Source organism: Periplaneta americana, chromosome 5 (genome assembly GCF_040183065.1).
Source record: "Periplaneta americana isolate PAMFEO1 chromosome 5, P.americana_PAMFEO1_priV1, whole genome shotgun sequence".
NCBI lineage: Eukaryota > Metazoa > Arthropoda > Insecta > Blattodea > Blattidae > Periplaneta > Periplaneta americana.
In genome coordinates this window covers 123,324,765-123,350,916 of record NC_091121.1, presented here as the reverse complement: position 1 = coordinate 123,350,916, position 26,152 = coordinate 123,324,765, and the positions used below count along the sequence as shown (strand labels likewise).

General features: G+C 35.1%; 1 protein-coding gene across 7 annotated transcripts in view; it reads right to left on the bottom strand.

Moving 5' to 3' along the window:
• aft (cap methyltransferase 2) overlaps positions 1-26,152 on the bottom strand; it is a 500,824-nt gene that overhangs the window by 66,459 nt on the left and 408,213 nt on the right. For all 7 annotated transcript variants that reach the window (XR_011332243.1, XM_069826496.1, XM_069826502.1 and 4 more), the window contains one exon: positions 19,765-20,244. Coding sequence is in view for 6 of the 7 variants with exons in the window: in XM_069826496.1 (XP_069682597.1) it covers positions 19,765-20,244 (480 nt within the window). In the remaining variant the exon portion in view is untranslated. The remainder of the gene's footprint in view (positions 1-19,764; positions 20,245-26,152) is intronic.

The following is a 26,152-nucleotide window of genomic DNA, read 5'->3' as shown; positions in this document are numbered from 1 at the left end:
ACACACTGCTTGACAACTTCATCTGCCGATTCGGTGCCCTGGGAACTGCATAGTGATCAGGGGCGCAACTTCGAATCCAACCTGATGAGAGAATTGTTCGAGTATCTGGGGATGCATAAAACCAGGACCACTCCCCTTCACCCACAGTCCGACTGAAAGGTGGAATGCTACATCAAAATCGTGGAAAAGCACTTGCAGAAGGTAGTGTCCAACCATCAGCGAGAATGGGATGCTAGAGTTCCACTGTTCCTCTTGGCCTACAGAGCTTCGGTCCACGATACAACAGGGATGACACTGGCAAACATGGTCTTCGGAAGAGAGCTGCGCCTACCCTGTGATCTGCTGTTTGGCATGGCACCCAGCACCAACCAGCCAGCAACTGACTACGTGGCAGAATTGACCGTGAAGTTGGAGTCCATCAACTGGCTAGGGAGTATCTCAAGATGACCAGCAACAGGAAGAAAGCACGTTACGACAGATCAGCCAACTCTGTGGGATTCCAGAAGGGTGACCTGGTGTGGCTGTATCGACCAACTAGGACCAAAGGAAAATTGCCAAAGCTGCAGAGTGCCTGGGATGGATCAGTGATAACCCGGATCAACGACAACCCAAGGGAAAGATGATGGTGGTGCACCTGGACCAACTAGCGGCTTACCAAGCGACTGTCCAGGAGTTGCGCATGCATCAAGCGAGACAGAAGGTGCAGGGGAAAAGGAAACGCGAACCCTTGACGCTAGCTGCGGTGCTGAGTGAGGGGGAAGAAAAGCGACTGTGACTGGGTGGAAGTAAGAAAGCATCTGGAGACCGATTGTTGTGGATTCCAGCGGCTTCACGACACAGAACATTCTAGATGTTCGTGGTATATAAATAACACCGTGAGTTGCCGATGAAGACAGTCAGTTAGTCTGCAGTCACCCTTCTGGGAAGGCTTAAGTTTGACGTGTCGTGGACTGTAGCCGGAAGACCAGGGTTTGAGGTGCAGTGAACTTGAGTGAGTCCGTAACTGTGGCAGCGTCCAGGCGAGTGCAGCATATCCGGAAGTCTTGAGTTCAACGTGCAGTGAACTTGAGTGGGTCCATAACTGTGGCAGCGTCCAGGCAAGCGCGGCGAATCCGGAAGACTTGAGTTCGACGTGCAGTGAACTTGAACAGTGAGCTAGACGAACCAGCCAATGCGAACGAACTGTGAACTGAGAACTGACAGTTTGTTCTGCACATAGTGCTTGTGAACATTAGTTGAGTTTAGGAGTACATTGTTGTTCTTCTCAATAATACCCGTGTATTGTCATTGTTGTCGTGTGGAGTGCAATAACGACTATTGTGTTGCTGTGTTGAGTGGAGTACCCATTGTTGTGGGGTGAATTATTAAGAAATGAAAGTCACATTGTTGACTGGTGTGGTGGTTAAAAATAGAAATAAAAGTTACAATATTTAAAAATAAGGTTTGGAGAAAGAGATAATTACGTAACTCGTATCCTTTCTTTACAGGTTCAACCTAATCAACAGTATATGAGGTGCTACCCAAAATTCCCGAAATATACCACTACATACAATCACACCATACCTGGATCCTACTCACCACTGTCACCTTCAAAATAGTTCCCTTGGAAGTTCAGACACCATTTCCAGCCCTTCTTCCATAAACGGAATGCATCCTGAATTCTCTTTTGGTGAGTACGTTTAGCACTGCCTGCGATTCAGTTTGTATCTCCTCTATAGTGTCAAATCTTCGGCCCTTCTACTTGATTTTAATATTTGGAAAAAGAAAAAAAGTCACACGGAGCCAAGTCAGTTGAGTATGGTGAATGGGGAACAACCGTAATGTTGTTTTATGCCAAAATCTCCTGCACAATGAAAGCTATATGCGATCTCAAATTGTCGTGAAGAAGGATGAAACTGTTCCTACACCACTTCTCTGGACGTTTCCTCCTCACATTCTCCCTTAGCCATCATAGAATGTCATGACAGCCTGCTGCAAAAATCGTCTGACCAGGAGGTACAAAGTCTTTGTAGATAATCCCATCAATATTGAATAAACAGAGCAATAAAGATTTGATGTTGCTCTTGACTTGGTGGGCATTCTTTGGATGAGATGAAGTTGGGCTCTTCCATTGGGATGATAGCTGCTTTGTTTCAAGGTTGTACCCACAAATCCAACTTTCATCACCTGTGACAAACGTGGAAATGAAATCCAGATCAGTTTGAAGCAGTTGTTTCAGTTCCTTGCAGATTTCCATGTAATGATCTTCCTGTTCATCAGTCAGCAGTCGAGGCATGAATTTTGCATGTTCAGTTGTTCTGACAAGTGCCATATGATAACCCCACGATATTAACAAATGTCTTGGATGGTCTGCTACGATCTTACATTATCGAATTCCGAACAGCAGTGACGTTTTCTGGAGTAATGTCAGTTGGTGGTCGTCCTGAATGTTCATCATCACGTTTATCATCAACCAATGTTCGACCATTTTTGAAATGTTAAAACCAGTCGTAAATTTTCTGGCCTAAAGCTTTGTTGCCAAATGCTTGTTGTAATATTTTGTGCGTTTCTACGGAAGTTTTCCCATGGTTAAAATAGAACTTGACATAGATATGCTTTTCTCTCATATCAATAATTGTTAAATTGCAATCTCAAGCACACATGACAATGGAAAAATGCTCGCCAAAAAAAATTCGTCCACTCTGATCAAAGCTGTTTGATACACACTAACTCACAAAGCATGTGGAAAACTCCACCTAGGTGGGTGTTTGTACTCGCATATGTTCACAAGCAGAATACAAATTTCGGGAATTTTTGGGTAGTACCTCGTGTAAATAAAAAAAAAGAAGATATTCAACATAAAAAGCAGATACAATCAGACATTTACGTTGAGGAAGATCGTCATATCGTCATACTACTTCATATGAAAGTTCTATCGAGGCATTTATTGTGCCAGCAATCACCAATCAATGCTTCTGAAAAGACAATATTTTTTTATGTTTATTATATTGCAAAAAAAAAGTCTTACTAACAAACAAATATTAACTATATAAGCCTATCTATTTTAAGATTACTTCTACTAATACAAACATGATTCACTTTTTGAATGTTGCTCATTTCTTAAAAAAAAATATATATATATATATATATATATATATATATATAATATCAAATACTAACATTTTATTTTCTATCATAGGTTAACCTCCAACAGGTGAAAATCATGCCAGAGGAAAATATTTCTAATGATAATAAAGGACTTCTACATCATATTGTACTTGGCAATTCTATTTCTAAATGCTTGTTTAGAATATGAGGAAAGTTGACACCAGCACAGAACAGATATTGTTTAAAGGACTTTGTGGATGTTGAAATTTTTTAGCAAAATAAATGAACCATGCTGCAAAGATAACTACTCCTAGTCCGAAGTGGGAAAAAATAAAATAAATTGAAAGACAAATACTGAAAAAAGGAAAAGGCATGAAGTATCAGAATACAGTTCATTTACAGGAAGAACAATACAAGCGAGACAAATGGGACCAAGTTTCAATGTAACATGTCAATATGATCGCAAGAACAAGGTTCTCTGGAAGACTGAGAAGATTTCTCGTGTCTCCCAGAACACATGAGAAAATGGGATTACATTACGAACAACATAAGAAAAATTGAAAGGTAAAGAACCATAACTGCTCTCTAGAAGTCAGTCCACTTTTATTTACATTTTACCTGTTGGCAATGAAAGAAATAGTATACAGATCTGTGTAACGACCTTTCTCCATTCCCTCAGCATAAAGGATATTTGGGTAATTACAGCTATACAGAAACTTGATAATGCAACAGGTATAGTTTTCCCAGATAAACGAGGAAAACACAGGAACCGTGGAATTGCTGTGCCAAACAAGGTGGATGATTCCATACATCGACATATTTGTTCTATTCCAGCTGTAGACTCCCACTACATCAGAAAAGATTCTGGAAGAAAATTTTTGGATGGAAAAAATGTACACTATACCAAGAATGGATAAAGAAAAATGATGCAGTATGTGCCACAGACAGAATACAGAGAGGTGTTTGATAAAGAATTCAGCACTTTTTTTTTTACCGAAGAAAAGTCAATGTGAAAATGAGTTTAGAAGATTCTCAAGTTGAACATATGAAAAACAAAGATGTACATAAAACGAAATGAACTGATAAGTTAAAAGGCTCAGAATGACGGAAGTGTATGTGTGGCAATTACAAAAAATTCTTCAAATCCCTTATTTGGATGTTAGCATCTTCTATTATGTAAGAAAATACTCTGCCCTACAATTTTACAATCTATGATTTCGAAGAAAATGGAGGATACTGTTTCATATGGCATGAGTCCATGCAAAAAAAGAACGCCTATTGAAGTAGATAGAAAGAAAGAGGAAAGAAAATTAAAACATAAAGAAATTTATAGTTTTGTCAGGTAACTGTTCAGGACAGAATATAAACAAGTATATTTTTTCTCTTTACTTATTTATAAATACGTAGTTCAATGTAAAAATTACACATAAATTTCTAGGAAATGGACATACTAATGAAAATTCAATCCATGCTTTAATTGAACAAAGGAAAAAGTGACGAACAATATTCACTCCTGAATAATCCATAATGACAGTGAAAATGGCTAAAAACAAGTGGAAACCCTTATGACGTGATTGAAATGGCACAAAGTTTTAAAATCTTGAAGTCTTTAATCACCAACGAAAAGGGCAATTGGAATTTGGCAAAAGAAAATGAAAAAGCATTTTAGATGAAAGTGAAGCAAATTACAATTGATCCTAAATTATGCAAAAAAAAAATATTCATAAAATACAATTATTTTGATGAGCATGAACATAGTATTGACATACAATGCGAAGTCAGAGGAAGATGAAGAACTTGGAAGGATATTAATCTAAAATGTGCTTACACTGCTCCACTCCCCATCTCCCATGAACGATTTTCTGCCATTGTCACGAAAAAAAACAGTCCCACATTCCTGGCATTTATCACGGATTCTACAAAGGACTTACAGCCAGCGAAATTACTCTCTCTCTCTCTCTCTCTCTCTCTCTCTCTCTATATATATATAATATATATATATATATATATATATATATATATATATATATATATATACACACATATATAATTTTTTTTTTCTTTACACTCACTCATGGAAAGAAAAACTGGCCAGCTGACAAAACATTTTCATAGCAGCCATGCTGTACAGATGTACAGAAATTTTGTATCATACTACCTCTATGATTCCACTTGCTGTTTTCCCTTCCACGCCTTTAGAACGAACCTAACTCTGTTCTGCCATTATCTGTCTCCAATTCAGATTATATAACTCACGAAACTTTCATATACACGAATTTAACAACAAATTAGTCTTCTGGTGACCATGTGATTTTCACTGTGCATATATTATGTGGATAGCACATTAACAAAGTCTTATTCCCAAAGTGTGTGAGCAATTTATACACATTTCATTCTTATTTCTTATATCTAATATTCAATGGTTAACGTTTTTATAATATTAATGTTATGCAATAATTCCAGTTGTGAAAAATACGAAAAGACTATGAGTTATACTCTGTAAATTATCATTTCATTTAGGACTATTTTATTAAACTCAAAGGTTTTAAATATTCTGTCCATATTCCTGTCCTTTATTCTTTAAAGAGTGGAATGCATAGTAATATGATAATACGATGAAAGAGTAGTGGAATGGAGAAAAATTCTCTCTGGCACCGGGATTTGAACCCGGGTTTTCAGCTCTACATGCTGATGCTTTATCCACTAAGCCACACCGAATTCCCATCCCGGTGTCGGATTGAATCCTCTCAGTTTAAGTTCCACATCTTTGTTCTCTCAGAATATCTGCATGGAAACATCATATGTACTTCGGTACATTAAAATAATATATAATAATATGATAATGCTAGTCATATAGCTATTATACCGTAGTTGGCAATTATAAATTATTGTTCTGGTCTATATATCTGTTTCAATCTTATAATATGCTTCCGTGAGTAGACCTATTAAGAATTAGTATATCTCTTCTCACTCGACTACAAGAAGTCAGTGTCATCAGAGGCTATTGGTGTGTATTGGGTGCATCGAAAAAAAAAAATCGAAATTATACTACATGTAGTACGGAAAAGTTGTCATTTCACCTAATAATCGAGCACAAAAAAAAAAAAATCAAAGCTCTAGATTAAATTTTCACTGGGGCTTCAAAGTTTTATACAAATTATTCTAAAGTGAAGGTAATAAAGAACCTGCAGTGCGTGTAACTGCAGAAAAATATGCAAATAACGTGGGTGTGTATATGAAAATATGCTTCGATCTCTGTTCCATGACAACAATAATAGAGATAATAGTGAATTACCATAATTATGTGAAGATTGTATTGAAAGCAGAAAGAGCACAAAATCTCAACAAACCTAAACTGGACGATAAGAGACGTAATAGTACGAGGTTATTTCATACTGCAACATGCAGATGCCTTGAATTTGCAATATTTAAACATGATAGATTAAGAAAAAATATCTGAAACTACAGCTAAAGAACATGGCAAATATAACAGAATACTTCCTTTGTACAGATAAATAATTTATATATTTATCTACTAAATGAGACTGTGTTAAATGAAGTATCCATATAATCAAATAAAATGAAATTTGCTCTATATAATATATACATTATGTATCGGTACATTATTTTTCCTTCTTGAGAAAATGTTTCTCTATACCAGGAACAACACTACTAGGCTTCGGACAATGAGGGACATCACCTCGAAAGTAGTCAGCCAGGTATTTATAATATTAACACAGTAAAGAAGTTATTGTTAATAAGTGATTATACAAGTGTTAAAAGAGTGTACAAAATAATGAAGAAAAGAAAAAATCCTGAGAGATCAGAGAGCACATAGAAAAACTGTAATCAGAAGTTTAGACATTGTAAAAATATAAAAGCAAGAGGAGAGGAGAAATAGAAAATGTTAAATGGAACAATAACCATCATCTACTTTTACAGGAGATGTCATACAGGACAGCAACACATCAGGAGAAAACAATTCTTAAAAATTGAAATTCATCTGCAAGTATCTGCTGGAATCTACACTAAGACCTGCAAAATGGAAATGCACCAAGTACATGAGAATTCTACTGCCAACAGTCTTACTGATAAAAGAGGTGTTGACAGTCTTAGAAGATCTTGATCTGGTCTCAAAAGATGACGAAAGCAAATTAATATATAAGAATAAAATTCAACAAGAAGTAAAGAAATATTGTAGTGTTGTGTGTAAACAGGAATTGAAGAAAGCAAAATTTTCCCAGGGATATAATCAATGGTAATAAAGACAAAACATTGCTTTTGACAAAAAATTACACGGAAAACGACTGGAAGAGCAGTATGTTGGCTAGTTCTTCTAGCTAACTCACTCAAGTTCACTCATGTATGTCGAACCGAAGACTTCCAGATACAGCTCCCTGCACATCGAACCCCACCCTCCAGATGCGGTTCTTTGCACGTCGAATCCAAGACTTCCGGATACGCCGCACTCGCCTTGACGCTGCCACAGTTACGGACCTACTCAAGTTCACTGCACATCGACTTCAAGACCTTTGGACACGTTGCCTTCGCCTGAATACTGCCACAGTTACCGACTCACTCAAGTTCAATGGACGTCGAACTCAAGTTCACCTTGCTTGAAGATAACTAGCTCTCTCGCAGCTGGCTGACTCACTGGACTCTGAAGACTGTTCGTGCTTTTATTTATTTACCACCATTGTCTAGAATGTTCTGCGTTGCAAAGCCTCTGGGTCTCCACAACATTCTACTACCAGGCACTTCCTTGCTTTCATCCCCTCTGCTGCTGTCCCGTAGCCTTGTTTCCTCTCTCTCTGTGCCGCGTCCCAGCGCCCACTGAAGCTCGAGCCTCGCCTCCTGAGGCTTCCTTTCCGGATGAGCGCGTAAACTCCCGAGGCAACCAGCCACAACTAGAATGTTCCAGACGGGTGCCATAATATTTATTTCTAACAAGTGCAGCGAAGCGCACGGGTATGGAAAGTCCTATTAATAAATCTATAACCAAAATTTTTCTGGTAATTTTCGATTTTTCAAGAATAATTGGTGTTAAAATGTATAATTAACTATCCTGAGACCAAAACTCGAGTCTTTGATATTTTTGTTTGTAGGTCTGTCTGTCTGGATGTTGTTACCTTTTCTTGCAATAATGGCTGAACCGATTTCTATGAAAATTGGAATATAAATTAAGTTCGTTGGAACTTAAACTTTAGGCTATATGGCATTCAAAATACTTTATTGAAAAGGGGGGTTATAAGGGGGCCTGAATTCAATAAACCAAAATATCCCGTTTATTATTAATTTTTATAAAAAATGTTACACAACAAAAGTTTCTTTAAAAACAGTTTCCGATAAGTTTTATCCTATACAAAATTTTGATAGGACTGATGTTCAACGAGATACACGAGTTTTCAAATAAGAACACGTTCTGTCAGTGCTGCCTCAGACTAATAGGCTATAACGGAATGAAAACTTCATCTATAAAGGGCCTTGCACAACAACAAACAGAAGCTATTCATGAACACTATTTTTATACGGATATAATATTTTATGATGGGAATATATAAATGTGTATATATATATATATATATATATCCACGCGAAATTGTTAACTTTATAATTAACACCACGATAACCTATGGACCTTGGAGTGAAGTTTTATTGCACGTCATAAAAAAATCAAGAAGCCAAATGCCAGCAATATGTGTATAGCCTATAATTCCATACTGGCTATATACTATTTCCAATGCCACTACGGTATGGCTACAGACAAATAAATATAGTATGTAATGCTCACGAATTTCATTACATTGTCAGCAATGAAGAAGATGGTTTGAATTAAGTCACCGCTACTGCTGACTATTGTAAGTAGGAAACAGTCATAAAGGTAAGCCTTGATCTTCATTCCTTATTCTATCAAGTTTGATTGATCATTGGTTACACCATTTGATATTTCTCGTGAACACTAATTTCTTTAGATATCAGTGAGACATTTTTGCAATTTAGGTGGAACTCTCTACATACAACTTGTATTTCTAAATTATACATTTGTTTAATCACTGTTGTGATTTATACATACATAGGTGAATTGAAATCAGTATTTTGTTGTAGTAGAATTGATTATTATTATTATTATTATTATTATTATTATTATCATCATCATCATCATCATCATCACATTGCACAGTTTTAAGTTCATTCAATCATACTGTACCTACATTCTATTTCTGGCAAGTTTTAAGTTTCACTGGTGTCATTGTTAGATAATTAGCTACGCTTTCATAAACTTTCGTTGTAATTTTAGGGTTTACTGGAATCTGGATATGTGTACAAACATTACTATGAGTTGACCTGCTTGATTTTTTTCAATATTGATAACCAATAAAAATAACAATGTGTTTTATAAGTCAGTGCCACCTCGATCAGACTATCCAATAAAATGAGAACAAAATGTCTCTGCATTTATTTAATGTGATTTTGCACAAGAGGGAAGATATTATCTACTTACTCTTCTCATACGGATATCATTGTAATCTATGGTAAGGACATAAATGTTTATACATGATATAGGGTTGCATAATTTCAAGGGAAAAATTGTCCGGGACCGGGTATTGATCCCGGGACTCTTCGCTTAGCGCACGAATGCTCTACCTACTGAGCTATCCCAGGAACTATACGACACCGTCACAATTCTTCTCTTTATATCCACAAAACTCAAAATGGGCTAGTTTCTTGGGTAGCTCAGTCGGTAGAGCATTTGTTCACTAAGCAAAGGGTCCCGGGATTGATACCCGGCCCCAGAAAAATTTTTCCCTTGAAATTATTCAAGCCTGATTCACAGGGAGCTTCTACCTGAATGCCACATTTGTATAATATAGGGATTCTATTTAAACCACAAAAGCTCAATGTTTATATTAATATAAGTATGACTACACTAGAGATGATCATTTGTTTCTAGAAAGTTCTGTACATAATTAGAATTGTTTGATAAATAGAATTTAGTTAAAGGAGACAATGGTAGCTACCAAAATTGATTTGCTACATGTATCAGCTCTAAGAAATGTTATAGGAATAGCTACATATGGGGACTGTATGGTTTGTTATATGTGCGCCCTCTGTATCCGATTAGAGTATTTATTTATAAACGAGATGTGTTAACTGTATACAAAAATTCATTGCTACAGATTTAAATTATTAGTACAACATATCTTCGCAACTGGAATGAAAAGTTACAGAACTGTAAACAGTGCTTTCAGTAAATGTTTGACACATCAAGTAATCTATAGACTACCGGTACTAATAATAAATCTGTAACCAAAATGTTTCTGGTAATTTTCACTTTTCCAAAAATAATTGGTATAATGTATAATTAACCATTCATACTGAGACCAAAAATAGCATTTTAAAAATTTTTGTTTGTATATCTGTCTGGATGTTTGTTACCTTTTCACATGATAATGGCTGAACTGATTTCTGTGAAAACTGAAATATAAATTAAGTTTGTTCTAACTTAGACTTTAGGCTATATAGCATTCAAAATACTTCATTTAAAAGGGGTTTTATAAGGGTCGTGAATTAAATAAATCGAAATATCTCGCTTATTATTGATTTTTATGAAAAAATGTTACATACCGTAACAAAAGTTTCTTTAAAAACAGTTTCCAATTGAGTTTTATTCTATGTAAAATTTTGATAGGACTGGTATTTAAGGAGATACACGAGTTCTATAACAACAGTGCATTTTATTAGCGCCACCTCCAACTAAGACGTACAGTATAATGAAATGAAAACAAATGACTATGTCTATTTAAGACAGCCTTGTATAATAATAGGAAGATATTCATTTAACACAATTTTCATTTGGATATCATTATTTTCTATGATGGGAATATATAAATGTTTTGGTCCACAGAACATAATAGTATTTTTAAGAATTTAGTCATCAAGACGAGTATTTTTACTGGTCCAAAAATACAGCACATATTGAGTAAAAATTTGTATTTTACTGTTGAGTTCACAAAGTGTCAAGAAATGGCGTTCCTGTGTTCATAATTTATCCATATTCATTTCCTATGTTTGTTAAAACAATATTTATGTACCACATTCATTTTCATTTTTTATTTATATAAAAAATGATGCACAACCGAGCAAGTTGGCTCAGCCTGTAGAGTTTGAGACTCGCATTCAGGTCACAGGTTCAAACTCTGTGGCTGACCAATCTGACTGGGGTTTTTCATGGTTTCCGTTAGTCATAAAGGCAAATGTCAGATTGGAAATTTACATGCCATGATTCATCACTGCCTCAAATTACCAATACAATAAACATTAATCCAAATCTATAATCAGTTACATGAACAAAAGCCATCTACAACACACAACAGAAACAGGGACTCAACAAGCGTAAAAGTGGCCTACTGGTATACCCACACATTCTAACATGCAACATTACCACAGATGTTAAAGCATGTATAAATAAACTTAACCCATTTGATCCCAAGACACTTTCAATGATTGGAATATAAATATTTCAGAATTGATATTAACCCATTTATGCCCAAATTATTTTTTATTAAAAATGTTGGTGTTTCTTATATTACTACTTATTGACACATAAGAAACAAAATAAGATGATTATTGGTCCTCTCAAATCATTTACGCCGTAAATAATGCATGTTCCCATTTGGGAAGAGTGGGAGTAAAGGGGTTAACAAAGAAAAAAGGGCGCACAGTGAAGTCAACATAAAAAATTATCTTCATACAGAATCCACTCTATATTGACATTAATTTTGAGTGATTTATTAAAGGACGAATTCAAGACTAATTTAGAAACATGTTAAAGAAATTATCCTTGAACCAAAATGGATGTTCCCTGAACCAAATGTTCCTGTTTTAATTATTTGCATATAACAAAAATTAAGAAATATGTTGAAGGAATTATCCCTGCACCAATTGAGTGCTCTCTGGACCAAAATGATCATATTTTAATTATTTAAATACAATTTCAATTAGACCTAAGCAACATATTAAATGATTTATCCTTCTATCAAACACGTTTGTTCCCTGGACCAAATGTCCTATTTTAATTATGAAATTACTTTATATTTATTTCTAACAAGTGCAGTGAAGTGCACAGGTATGGCTAGTATGTAATGAAACAACGAACACAGTCAAACTATAATAATTTTATCCGCTATAACAAATACAATGCTGAAGAACCCGCATGTGAAGATGACATGCCACCAATATGGAATGTCGATCTGCCTACATAAAATTCACTAATATAAAAATTATATTATGTTCCTGGGGGATTTTCTACTTATAATCTTGCTGGTTCTAAACACGCTATTATTATTGGTGCAGATGCATTGATCATGCAGACCTACTGCCCGTTTCGGGCTTCAAGGAATGTTTCTGATTTCCTATAGTCCTTATAGTCCCACCTATCCCTTCACTGCACCGGACCATTCAAGTTGTAATGAATGTCATGTGGTTCTTCATGCGGCAGAAGTGAGGGGCAACAGTAGTGACAGACTTAGCCAAATCCACCTCTCAGACAAATCTTTCGGTGGTGACAAACTGGCAGAGACTGAAACTACGTAGTCAAACTGACCATTACAAAAGTACAGAATACAGTGTAGGAACATCCTCACTTCCTACATGAAAAAATCGCCACTGGTCTGTGGTACATACCGAGTTCACAGAATCACTGTTGGATGCTTCCAAACAATGCATCAAAGGCAAAATGAATGCTTTGTCCATCCTCAACCAATGCGACAGCTCTCACAATGTCTCCTAAATTGAGAGGCAGCTTAACTTATCAAATTTGAAAGAGAAACTGAAGAAGAATATTGATTTTTGACAAAAAAATTGTGTCAAACATTGATAGTAATTCATCAATAGCGGCAATCACATATTTATAAAATTTAAAAGAAAGTCATAAAGGACACAGACACTTAGGGGGTGGAAAGTGGCTCTCGGGGTGGCTCTCTTAACAACATATTCTTCTCCAAAAACGTTGAATACATCAGGTGGCAAGTAAACACTTTTTTTTCCGAAATATACAAGTAAAAAATACAGGTGTGCGACTTATTCGAAATTATGTTGGCAACATTGTTTAGTAACAGAAATTTGAGTGCTCTTTACTGGAAGGCAAGAAGCAAAATGGGTGAAATGATCCCAAAAGCCCTTGGAAAACAACAACACAACATTACCCAATTATCCTCCCATGCAATTCTGAAGGTGATAGCGCAAGCCATTATCTTCCGCGCAAATATTTCAATTGTTAACACTGTTAAATGGCATTTGGATTAGCAGTACATGTGTCAGAATGAAGTTCAAGTGTGCGTCTTATATTTTTATCCTGAAAATGAGTACGAATAAAGGAATCAGATTGTGTCCTTTATTTGTAGAGAAAAACTTAAAAGCTGTGGAGAAACATGGAAATTGCGCTACAGCCCATAAATTTAATGTAAGAGTGGATTCACACAACACTAAATCGGTAGTTTTAACAAATAAATTATTTTACCGTACAAAGCAGTGGCAATATTGTGTGTGTGTGTGTGTATGTACACTACAATTGGGTATACACCTGTGGCAGTGATATATAATATACAATAATAACATTACAATAATTACGGTACTAAATTTACAATAATTACAGCAATAAAAATAAAATAAACGTAAATTTAATTCTAATTATAAAGAAATAAATGCAATAAACCTAGAACTATAAATAAAAACTGTGCTATAATAACGCCTACTATAAGCACAAGTAAACATAACTTATAAGTACCTCTATCAAACCCAACTATTATCAACTTAACTAATTACATATCAACTTAATTACATGACACAACTTAGATAATTACATTGCACCTACAATTAAATTTTCAGTCTAATCTTCTCAACCTTTCTTAAATGTATTGATTTTGAGAGGACCACCCTGAAAGGTTGCCGCAGGTAAGTTGTTCCAGTCTACTATTGTGCAAGTAGCAAAGGAAAATTTTGCCACGTCTGTTCTTGTTTTCTGCATTTAAACTTCCTAATATGATCAGCCCTGTCTAAGTATGATGGTGTCACTAATCTAGCATTGATGTCGGTCCATGCTGTGTGTCCCATTTGTGCCTTAAACAATGCAGTCAGTCTGGGTTTTCGTAGCCTTGATTTGAGAAATTTCCACCCAAAGTCTTTTACTATCTCTTCACCATGTTCCTTTCTAATTTTGACATATTTTGCCGCCCTGCATTGGACCTTTTCTATTGAATCGATTTGTATTTGTCTCTATGGATCCCAACCTACTGCTCCATATTCCATAACTGGGCGAACAAGGGTTTTGTACACTAATTCTTTTGACTTATGGTTAGATTTCTTAAGAATATGCATAAAGAAATGTAATGTTTTCCAGGCTTTCCTTGTAGTATTAGTGACTTGTTCCTCCCAACCCAGTTTGTTACTAAATATATACTTAGGTACTACAGAAGGATATTGACTTACTTTCACTCACATTCATTTTCATTTTATTTTCTGTCGTCCAGGTTTCAATAACGTTAAAATCGTTTTGTAAGGCGGCAATATTGGATTCATCACTTATTTGTCTATATATTATACAGTTGTCCGCAAATAACCTTACCTGAGACGTAATGTATATATATATAAGAAACAATAGAGGTACAATCTCTCTGTTCCAGTATCAATGATAAACCTAGCGGCTGAATCAGCGCAGTCATCTGCAGCATTAACAACAGTATCTACCACAAGTGAATCTGACTGTTTTGAATATAGATTTATCTAACTTTTGAATTTATGATTTTTGAAAATATGAATATTTGCCAAGTGGTTTGATCAACAAATCTAAATTAAAGGACTTAATTTGACTCTGTTTTAAATATGGATTTATTGAACTTCTGAATTTATGTTTTGTGAAAATATTAATTTTCTAAGTGATTTTGACTGATAAAAAATAAATAAAAAAAAGGCAATCTGACTATGCTTTATATCTGGATTGATCTAACTTTCAAATTTATGTTTCTGAAAGTGTGAATAAATTCTAAGTGATAAGTATTGATTATAATAATAAAATAAATTGAAAAGAACTCACTTCTTCAGGAGTAATGCTTCTTCTCATAGTTAGGTTTTATTTTGTCAAATTTCCTTCCACTCTTCTTAACAGGTAATCAAAAGTAGACGTTAACATTCGAAAATAATTGAAAAATTTCAATTAATTTCTCCTCAATTGACACATCAATGTGTGATAGGATCTCCAACAAAGTCTCTCTCTCACAATACATAGGGTGCAGGCAGTATCTTCTACTGATACTATAACAACAATGACACCAGTACATAAGGAGAAATGTATTCAGGTCCATCTTGGGAGCTGGCTCACTAGCGAGTGCATCGCAATACAGTAAAAGAACCAAAATGTGTGAACACTAGCTACAGTTTGTATCGATTCGGTTAAAATGCAGTATTGCGTGAACGTGCCCTAAGTGAAAGCTGCATCAGAGATCTGAGGAAAAAAAGTTATTTATTTATTGCCTTCCAAAAGTGGGGTACGAGTCTTATTCGAAAAAATACGGTATTCTGATCTAAATGCCAAAGCACAGGCAAAATAGTTATTGAAAAATCCACAACATAGTGCATGATTCACTCACCAGTGTTGATGTTCAAATAATAAGTCAAGTACCAAAACATAATTTATAATGTATTACTCATAAATATGAAGGGCTCGTTAGATGAATTATTAAAAGTAAATAAAACTTAATACTGTGAAATGGAATGGGAAACTGAAAAGAGGCAAAGATTGTGTTCAAACTGAGAGGAAGAAGCTACAAAGTGAAGGAAAATAATATCGTTGTGATTCCAGCTAAACAACCTTCGAAACATGAAGTAAACCATGGCTATTGTGTTCAGCACATTTTACCTAACTTAGCAAAATTATGGATTTGTCTGTGTAACTTAATTTAAAATCCTATAATTATTTTTTGTCTATGATGAAGAAAATCATATTAACAACAATAGCTGGACCATTGGGAGACATTTTTTTCACTTTATTAATAACTACCTATATTCTTTACTTAAATTCCTTATAGGTTATACCAATACCTTATTTTCTTTCTAGAACATACCAAGTGGAGGCATAAGGAACAAATTAACAGTTCCAACATGCAAATGAGCTACTCTACATTTTTGTTTTCCTCTTTCAGGTGTTCTGCAAATGTCAATTTAAGTGCAGAACACAAATAATTTCTACTTACTTAAAGATACAGTAAGGGAAAACTCCTATACAATGTCTTTTAATACATGTTTCTAAAGTGAAGAGAAGAAGTTAAAAAAAATAATGATAATGACAACACTGCTGAGATGGAAGTTGAAGATGATAGTGAACCACCAATAATGTCGAGAAAGAAAGAAATAACTATGTGCTACACATTGCCAGATGGTGAGGGAGATGTAATACAAGTTAACAAAAGAACCTTTTGCGAAGTCCTTGGTATGGCAAAAAAAAAAAAAAAATTCAGACATTAACACACTTCTACTATTTATGGTGGCTGTCTCATTTTAATTTTTGTATTCATATTGGTGATAATCAAACTGGCTATATGTTTCTCTGGCATGAAGCTTTATGAGGTAGAGGTGGGAACGAAATTTCTTCCTGTGTGCACAAAGCCTTCACATCAAAACTTACTCGTGAAAGGAAGCTCGTAATGTGGAGTGATAACTCCTGCAGGCAGAATAAAAAATAAGATGATTATTTTTTTGTAGGTTTACCTAATAACTAAAGCTTACTTTACTCAAATATAATATAAGTTCTTAGGGAAAGGACATTTTGCATAGACTGAGAGACGGAAGAGACTGTGTGTGAAGTCCCAACTAATTTAATTCACCTTATCGTTGAAGCCACATACGAGTATACAACACATTTCATAGTGACTCTGATGCAAGACAGAGTTTTTTTAAGTCAGCAGCTGAAAAGTAGATTAACACCACTAACATGCACATTTCGAAAACATAGTGGATGAGAGTGACAGCTGAACGACCAGGGGTTCTACAGATTCAGTCAATTTTGAATGTTATTGAAAAGTTCAAGGAAATTCATATCTTAAAGAACAAAGTGAAACCATCTGATCTTCAACAGGTGCAGCTGGAACCACTTCATTTTCCTGCTTTCTAGATTGAATCTACATACTTAGACTTCAACAAACAAAATTTGATAACACAATCTCAAGGGAAAAAATGGAACTCTCTGCATCAAAATCCACAGTTAATTCCCGATTTACCACGAAAATCGTCTGTAGCTGCATTTAGATTGGCAACAGGCCATGATTGTTTGGCCAAACACCTGCATAGAATTGGAATATATCAGTCCCCTAACTGCCCATTGTGCAACTCAAACCAAGAAATGGATTCGGAACACCTCAAAATCTGTGCTTCAGTGGCTGGCCATGATAATATCTTTGAAAAATATTGGAGTGCAAGAGGTCAAATGACTTTATTGTCAAACGCTTTGCATTAGAAAACAACAAAAACAACATTTTTAACAAGAGCCAGAAGAGGTCACATTGTCACTCAATTGTACCTACACCGATTTCACATTTGTGATACTCCTACTTGTCTGTGGTGTAATAGTCATGATGAAGATCTGGAACACATTCTTCTATACTGTCCATCCATAAACCACAAAAGAGGTAAATTAAAATCATCAATACCAGTTGCAGAAGACACAGCCCTGCAGTATATATTGACTACACCCCAACTCTGGCTACTAGCAATAGGCATCTATAATGAACATCGTTCAAAATACCCCTCATTTCTCACGAAAAACAAAAACTGGACTATAGTGGACTTTATGTTGTCAGCAAACAGCTGGATACTTTACGAAGATTGAGTGATTCTGTCGGTTACACAGACACATTTTGTGTTATAATATGATAATCAGAAAGCTCAAATGCTGTTAAGACAGAAATGTTTCAATGTTGTAAGCAACGTCCTTGTCCTTGTTTTAAATAATATACAAATACTGAAAACCGTTGCACTTATATTACTTCTCCACAAAAATAATTTCGTGGAAAAGTAATACAAGTGACTTTAGGACCCTATTTTACCTAAATTGTTTTAGAATAGATCATTTCTATTTAGAAGTTAAAAAGTATAGATACCAACATATACAACTGTAAAGTTACAGCAACATAGTCCTGTAATAGATTTTAAAATTTCCTTTTCAACTTCAAAGTCATTTATCTCAAAACTTACTAAATGTCACTTGTATCACTTTGCTTCTGAGTGCCTCATATATTTGTTTTGCGCTGCTGGAGTCATTCATATGTATAATATGTCCTGGCCGATTTAATATTCTGGTTCATATTACATCTAAAATTGATGGTTGATTATAAAGTTTGTGCATATCATTATTATGTCGAATTTTCCACTTGTTTTCAAGTGGGTCGAAAATTGGACTAAAAATTTTTCTCAACACTTATTTTCAAAAACCATTAATTTGTGTTTTTCCTTTTTAGTTAAGCTCCATGTTTCCGATCCATATAATAGCACAGGTTGGATTAGTGTTTTATACAAAATTATTTTCAAATTTGTGATTATTGTAAAGAGCATAAAAAGTTTTGTTTGCATTATGCACTCTGTTAAGTAGGCCTATTTCATATTTTCTTCATTAGAATTGTCTATTAAAACACTAAGATATTTGAACTGGTTGACTGTTTCAAAAGTATAATGAACATGGAACATTAAAAGGGATGGATTCATATAATGATTTTCAAATATGTCATAACATTGGATCCACCACATCCTGGATTTGTTGTACTTTTGGAGCAATTTGAGACTTCTATGGAAATTGACAGTTAAATTGTTACTGAAGCTAAAGAATATTATTCCAATGGACTCTAAATTTAAATTACTTAAATTCCCTGCAGTCGGATTTAATGTCCAGGTTTCGGATGAATTTATATTACTGATTAAGATGTCCTAATGAATTATTTTGGTGTGGTAAATCTCTCGCAACCATAGCTTGTCAAACGAGCTATTGGATTAAAGGAATTAGGCCTACTATTATTTTATTGGGAATTTGGACAACTCTAGTAACAAAATCTGTGGTGAGAAACTCTGCTTGGTAGACTGTTTTGAGCCTTACCACACAAAAGGAAAATTATGTGTACTTTATATGTAAAATTTAATTTAATTTAATTAACATTATGCACTGGAAGGTAGTGAATTTTTCATATAGGGATTATGGTCAGTTCACAGAAGTAGTCTATTACAATTTTCATGCTCTAAATTTAAAAATTCTCTGGCATCAGAGTAGCAAAAAATTTGATATCCTCTATTAGCAAACCTTCAATACAAGAGTTCACATGATAGGCAATAAAAATATTTTTATTTTTACAAAGCTCTCCTCTGATTGAGGTTCTGGCTGATATGTACATCTATTATCAGGCATTACATCTCACTTGAAGATATGTGTCAGAGGAAGAACAAATTGTTGTATACATCTGAAGTCTGATTAACAAGTATCTAATTGACAATGTATGCAATGGAGGGGGAAAGGAACTGGCCACCCTACCCTTATCTCCTGGCCTAGTTGTTTCATTAGTGGTGAATTATTGGTAACACTTGTGAGGTTCAGACCTGTCTTCAGACAATTGACTACACAACAAAGCTTATACTTCCACTTACCGTATCAAAAAGATGACACAACATATATACAATACCAACATTGAACTGTGTCAACATTGGATACCCTTGTAGAAGTAAGTTCTGCTCTCTCCACATTTCGTCCATGACATCCATAATATCCAAGAATGCGTTCCTTTCAGCTTCCTCATTTCCACCTTCCATTGAAGTCCAAAGTTTCTCTTTATAGTTCAAAATAGTGAGTTTCGTTTTTGGGTATTCTTGTCTCAACATTTTGGACAGTTCACTTTCTTGTTTCAGATCGTATGTTTCGTCTCCACTTCGATCTGTGTTGCCATTTTGGAGAGGAGGAGACTGCTGACCACTGCTCTGTGTGCTAGAACTGAAGTGAAAATCTCTTCTGGCTATATTACGCACTTGATTACGTATCTTTAGTAGACGACCTAAGCAGAACTTGGAGCTCTGGACAGTCTTCACAGGCTTCCCTATTTGTAATTCAAATCCGTCAACACACACTGGGAACTGCAACAAAACGTATTAGGACAGTCAGTTTAACTGTCTAATCTGCATGCACATACTAAACATTATAGTATATGACAGGAAGGAAAGGAGACATGAGAGATGCTGAAAAACAGTGGTATGAAACTGCTTAAAATAACTAGTCTTATAAAGGTACAGGAAGAAATAAGAACCTACTCCAGCAGCTATGGGCATAGAATGGGAATGAATGCAGTCACACCTGTGCTGTGATAACAGAAAGGAGTCAACATATTACAGTTTGACACAGTAAAACCTCGTTTATACATTTTTAAGGAGCACGCCTAGAATAATGTTTGGGGTAATTGTACATAAAGGCTGTGAGAAATATAAGACTGTCAATATAAAAATTTGAATTCCAGGAATAGTGAGATTAACATGTTTGCTAATCTTCAAAAGCAGTTTAGCACCAAATGGCAGTAACTGTTTAGTCTGAATTAATGCTTTATAAGAATCTACAAAAAAGTTGAGATAGAATTTTGCTTCACCCTCATTTTTGGCTTTGCAAGTAAATGTGCACTATTCTTTTTTTAAGAATCTATAGTTTTCATGAGGAATGTATTGTAAGTAACATTTATTATCTATGTAAAGATTCATTTTTAGTCCTACATAATTTATCTGTTATGGTAACAATGGTTATTAGAGGAGAAAATTCGCTCCAGTACTGGGGATCAAACCTGGGTCCTTGGTTCTCATACCAAGTGCTCTAACCACTGAGCTATGCCAAAGTTCAGTCCACAGCACCGGATCGAAACCCCCTCCTCTAGTGTTTGTCCCTTTGTGGCATTACTCCATGTTCGACATATGTTGACATATATACAAGGAGCGCACTTAATTGAGTGACTTGGTGGCCAGGATTCCACATAATAACCATTGCTACCATAACAGATAAATTCTGTATGAATAAAAATTAATCTTTACGTAGATATTTCGCCCAAGAGTGCATATATACTGTGGAATCCCAGCCACCAAGTCATTCAATTGAATGTGCTCCTTGTATAATAGCAGTTGCTTAATACATAATTTATCTGTTATGGTAACAATGGTTATTAGAGGAGAAAAATTCGCTCCAGTACTGGGGATCAAACCTGGGTCCTTGGTTCTACGTACCAAGTGCTCTAACCACTGAGCTATGCCAAAGTTCAGTCCACAGCACCAGATCGAAACCCCCTCCTCTAGTGTTTGTCCCTTTGTGGCATTACTCCATGTTCGACATATGTTGACATATATACAAGGAGCGCACTTAATTGAGTGACTTGGTGGCCAGGATTCCACATAATAACCATTGCTACCATAACAGTTAAATTCTGTAGGAATAAAAATTAATCTTTACGTAGATACTTCGCCCAAGAGTGCGTATATACTGTGGAATCCCGGCCACCAAGTCATTCAATTGACTTCGCTCCTTGTATAATAGCTTAATATATATGTCAACATGTATGTCGAACATGGAGTAAGGCCACAAAGGGAAAAACACTAGAGGAGGGGGATTCGATCTGGTGCTGTGGATTGAACTCGGCATAGCTCATGGTTACAGTGCATGGTATGTAGAACCAAGGACCCGGGTTCGATCCGGGGCGAATTTTTCTTCTCTAATAACCATTGTTAACATTTATTATAATGTTTTTGAGATCTCCCATAACCTCAGTTCATTAAGTTCATGTGTTTAAATTTTCCCCATAGTTTCAGTTGTTTGAGGGTAATTATAAATATGTTTTATTATGTCGTACTTTTCAGTAATCAAAATATAAAAAAAAAACTATATTAGAAATTGCTCCCCTCCAAACTGCAATCTAGAGGATTTAGACAGCAGTCACAGATGTAAAAAAATGATAACTGCATTATTGTGAAGTTCAGGAGAGATATGAGGTTCCTATATTCGTTACATAACCTAGGTTAAAGGGATGGAATGGACCAGAGACCAAAATTGGACCTGGAGTACAGCTCTTTCTTCTGAAACAGAACAAAAAAATTGTTCAGTGTCTGATAGGCTGTGCAAAAACTGATTATCTGTGTCATAAAGAGAAACTGAAGAACTTTGTAGCTGGTTACGTGAGAGTTAATAGTATACCCATTCCATTCAAAATGAATGTGCCACAGGTGATTACTGGTATTGTGATGCAGATGAGGACTCACATCAAAGTAACAAAACAGTCACAGAGAACGTACAGGGGCAGATATAATTCTAGATTTGAGAAGCAAAGTAAGGCATGAATCTCCTATTAAGTCAATTGACATAGTTGACATTTTCCCAAATAACAGAAGAGAGAAAAATTTAGATTAGTCTGAAGATGGGAGCATTGGTAGCAAGAAGAAAGCTCCCAAACCTGGATAAAAAGGCAAAATATGGCGAAGTTCTCACAGTAGAAAAGATAATAGAAAGACTTAATGATGGAGAACCTGCAAGAAAGAGAAAAGGATCATCAAAATTGAAACGAAATGCAAATGACGATGTTTCAAATAAAAATAGTAAAAAAAGAAAGGGGATAAAAGAAAGTTAACAGAAAACTATGCAAGTCAGAAAATGAGATGATCTTGATATTGGATGAAGAGAGCCCTGATGAATTCAGTGCAGAGGAGTCTGACGAAGAAGAAGAAGAAGATTTCTTCAAAGAAGAAGGATTTCCCCTTAAATCAGATGACTGAGTCCTGGTCGAGTTCAAGAAAAAGAAGGGATATTGTCTTTATGTTGGATAGGTTGCTGAACTGGGTGAGACAGATGCCATGATCAATTTTCTTCAGAAAAGGAATGCACACCTTTTCTTCGTGGAATCGATATGCTGAAAGATGATGAGTAGAACCCAGAGCATGTACCTTCTCTCTATTCCTCTGCACAAAACATCTTTCTACTCATCTTTTAGCATATCGATTCCATGTCTCTGGAATTCTCTCCCTGATCATATCATAGACTGTCGGACAATATCAAAATTCAAATTTAAATTAAGGAATCACATTCTAGTTCATGGAATTGCTTCTTAAACACTTGTCCTAGTTCATGGAATTGCTTCTTAAACACTTGTCAGGTTGCGCAACTTCGGCTTAACCCATAACATACCAGTATAATAAATGTTGTAACTGTACTGGTGTCAATTTTCCCCTTAATATGTAATGTTTATTATTATTATTATTATTATTATTATTATTATTATTATTATTATTATCATCATCATCATCATCATCATCATTATGACTATCACCATCGCTATTTTTTTCTTGTATTAGCTTGATAAGTGTCTTCTATTGAGGTTTAATTTAATGTGTATTATTTTTGTCAGTATTTGTATTTTTTTTTTTTTTTGTATTTATGTGTGCTATCTGGTAGGATGGAAGAGAAGGCCTCATGGCCTTAATCCTGTCAGATTAAATAAATAAATGATGAAATAAATGGTAAATAAATACAGTAGTTACGTTGATCTTTCTGATATAAAGAAAGTTTCATCATAGCAGAAGTTCGAAGAGGCCATCACAATTTTAAAATAAAATTTCCTGCCACAATTGAAATTTTGAAAAAAGTTTTAAATAATAATCAGGTTTATTAATGTAGTTTATCTATGTACAGTAGTGGCAAAAAAACTGGACCGACCCTTATAGCTGATTTCAGAGCCTTGTTCACTCCAGAGCCACGATAGACTGGTAACTAAGACTTTCGTGGTTCGAATCCTGCCTGGGAAGGAAACTTTTTTTTGTTCCTTATTCAAATTTATTCCCAATACTTTTAGATTGCAGCGATATTTTACTACTTAATTAACTTATTATTCCCAGAACATGAATTTTACCATCTTATTTTCTAATAGCTTTCGAAATGGGCTACGTCAGCAGTCGAAACTACAACAATTTCAATAGATTACCCGCTATCTTGTGAATGCGGGCGTGGCATGCGCAGTGGCTCATTTCGGGGACTATGATTATTCTGTCGGTCCAGTTTTTTTTGCTACTACTGTACATCTAACTTTACAATGTGTGTCAGAGGAACAACAATTTTGCTTGTATACATCTGAAGTCTGATTAGTGTAATATGTATCTTGTCAGAGATATATGCAATGCCATCCTACCCCATTATCTCCTGGCCTAGTTGCCTCATGAGTTGTCTTGTTAATGTAACTTATGGGGTCCAGACCTGTCTTCGGACAGTTGACTAAACCATAACAACCACCTTTCTTTCACCACAGCCAGAAGTTCGAAGAGGCCATCACAATTTTGAAATAACACACAGTTAACATTTTGTAAAAGTGTTTAATAATAAACAGGTTTACGATTTTCACCATACTGTATTTTCTATTTTTCTTCTAAAAAACCAAATTGGGATAACTGTAAACATGTACCCAAATGAATAAATGAATGAATGAAGCGATCGATCGATCAATCAATCAATCAATCAATCAATCAATCAATCAATCAATCAATCAATCAATCAATCAATCAATCAATCAATCAATCAATCAATCTTCTTAATGTATCCAGCTGTTTGCTGACAACATAAAATCAACTATAGTCCACTGCAGTCTTTTCAGTTCTTGTTTTTCATGAGAAATGAGGGGTTATTTTGATTGATTGTTCATTATAAATGCCTGTAGCTAGTAGCCGAGTTGGGTGTAGTCATTATATACTGCACAGCTGTGTCTTCTGCAACTGGTACTGATAATTATAATTTACTTCTTTTGTGGTTTATGTTGGACAGTACAGAAGAATGTGTTCCAGATCTTCATCATGATTATTACACCACAGATAAGTAGGAGTATCACAAAGGTGAAATCGATGCAGGTACAATTGTGTGAGAATGTGACCTGTTCTGGCTCTTGTTAAAAATGTTTGAACATGTCTGGGCAAGCTTTTGTACATTTCCAGATCATTTTTGGTTCCTTCTGAATGGACTGTAAAATTTTTCCTTTGTCAGAAGAGAACCAATTGTTGATCCATAAGTTTATGAAATGAGACCTTACTGAAGTAAAGGCATTGGATAGAGATATCACTTGAAGAGGTCTTGGTTGTAAATATGTTGCGGTTTTGAAATATTATTGACTTTCTCGTTTCCAGGTATGCCACAACGACCAGGTATCCATTGAAATGTTATTTCCTTTTGCAGTTTTTTTAGTTTACTTAGTTGTTTCTGAATTGGAATAATTCTATGTGTGTATAGGTTTGGTATATATTTGATTATATTAAATCATTTTTGAGTCGGTAAGTATGCGAATAGATTTTTCAGAAATTTGAGCAACACACTGAAGAGCAGCATCAATAGTTAGCAATTCAGTGTCAAGACTGAAGGAGGATGAACATGGTATGAAGTAACTTTCTTGATATTTTGGAATATAATACCCTGCTCCTGATCTCCCATCATCAGAGTTAAGAGATATCTGTATAGATTTGAAGGTAATTCTTTTATGTGCTGCAGATTAGTTCCATGGCATCTAACTTAAGAATGTACGGAGGATCATTTTTGGAATGATTTCCTGGAATTTGTATGTTATGTTCTGGAATTACCCATTTCCATGGAGGAATTTCGTTCACAACTGGAGTTTTAGCAATGAGTGTGTCTGTGATATAGTTTGGTATTTCTTCTTTGTTTATTTTGTAAAAATTACAAAGGATATTATCTGACAGCTTGAAGAACATCTGAGATCTGGATGAGGCTTGCAATTTTAAATGTATTTTTAGATCCTTTTTTAATATATAGTATCTGATTGGTTGAATATTACATTCAATTTCTAGGGCAACAGTTGATGTGGTTTTTGGTACTCCTATGCATAATCTTAAGGCTGAATTTTGAAGAACAGAAATTTTTCGTAGATGAGTTGCTGATGCTCCTCCCCATATTTCACATCCTTAGGTCAATTTTGAGTCATTCCATGTCAAATCGAACACCTACGAAACATGATAACTTAGTATTTGCTCC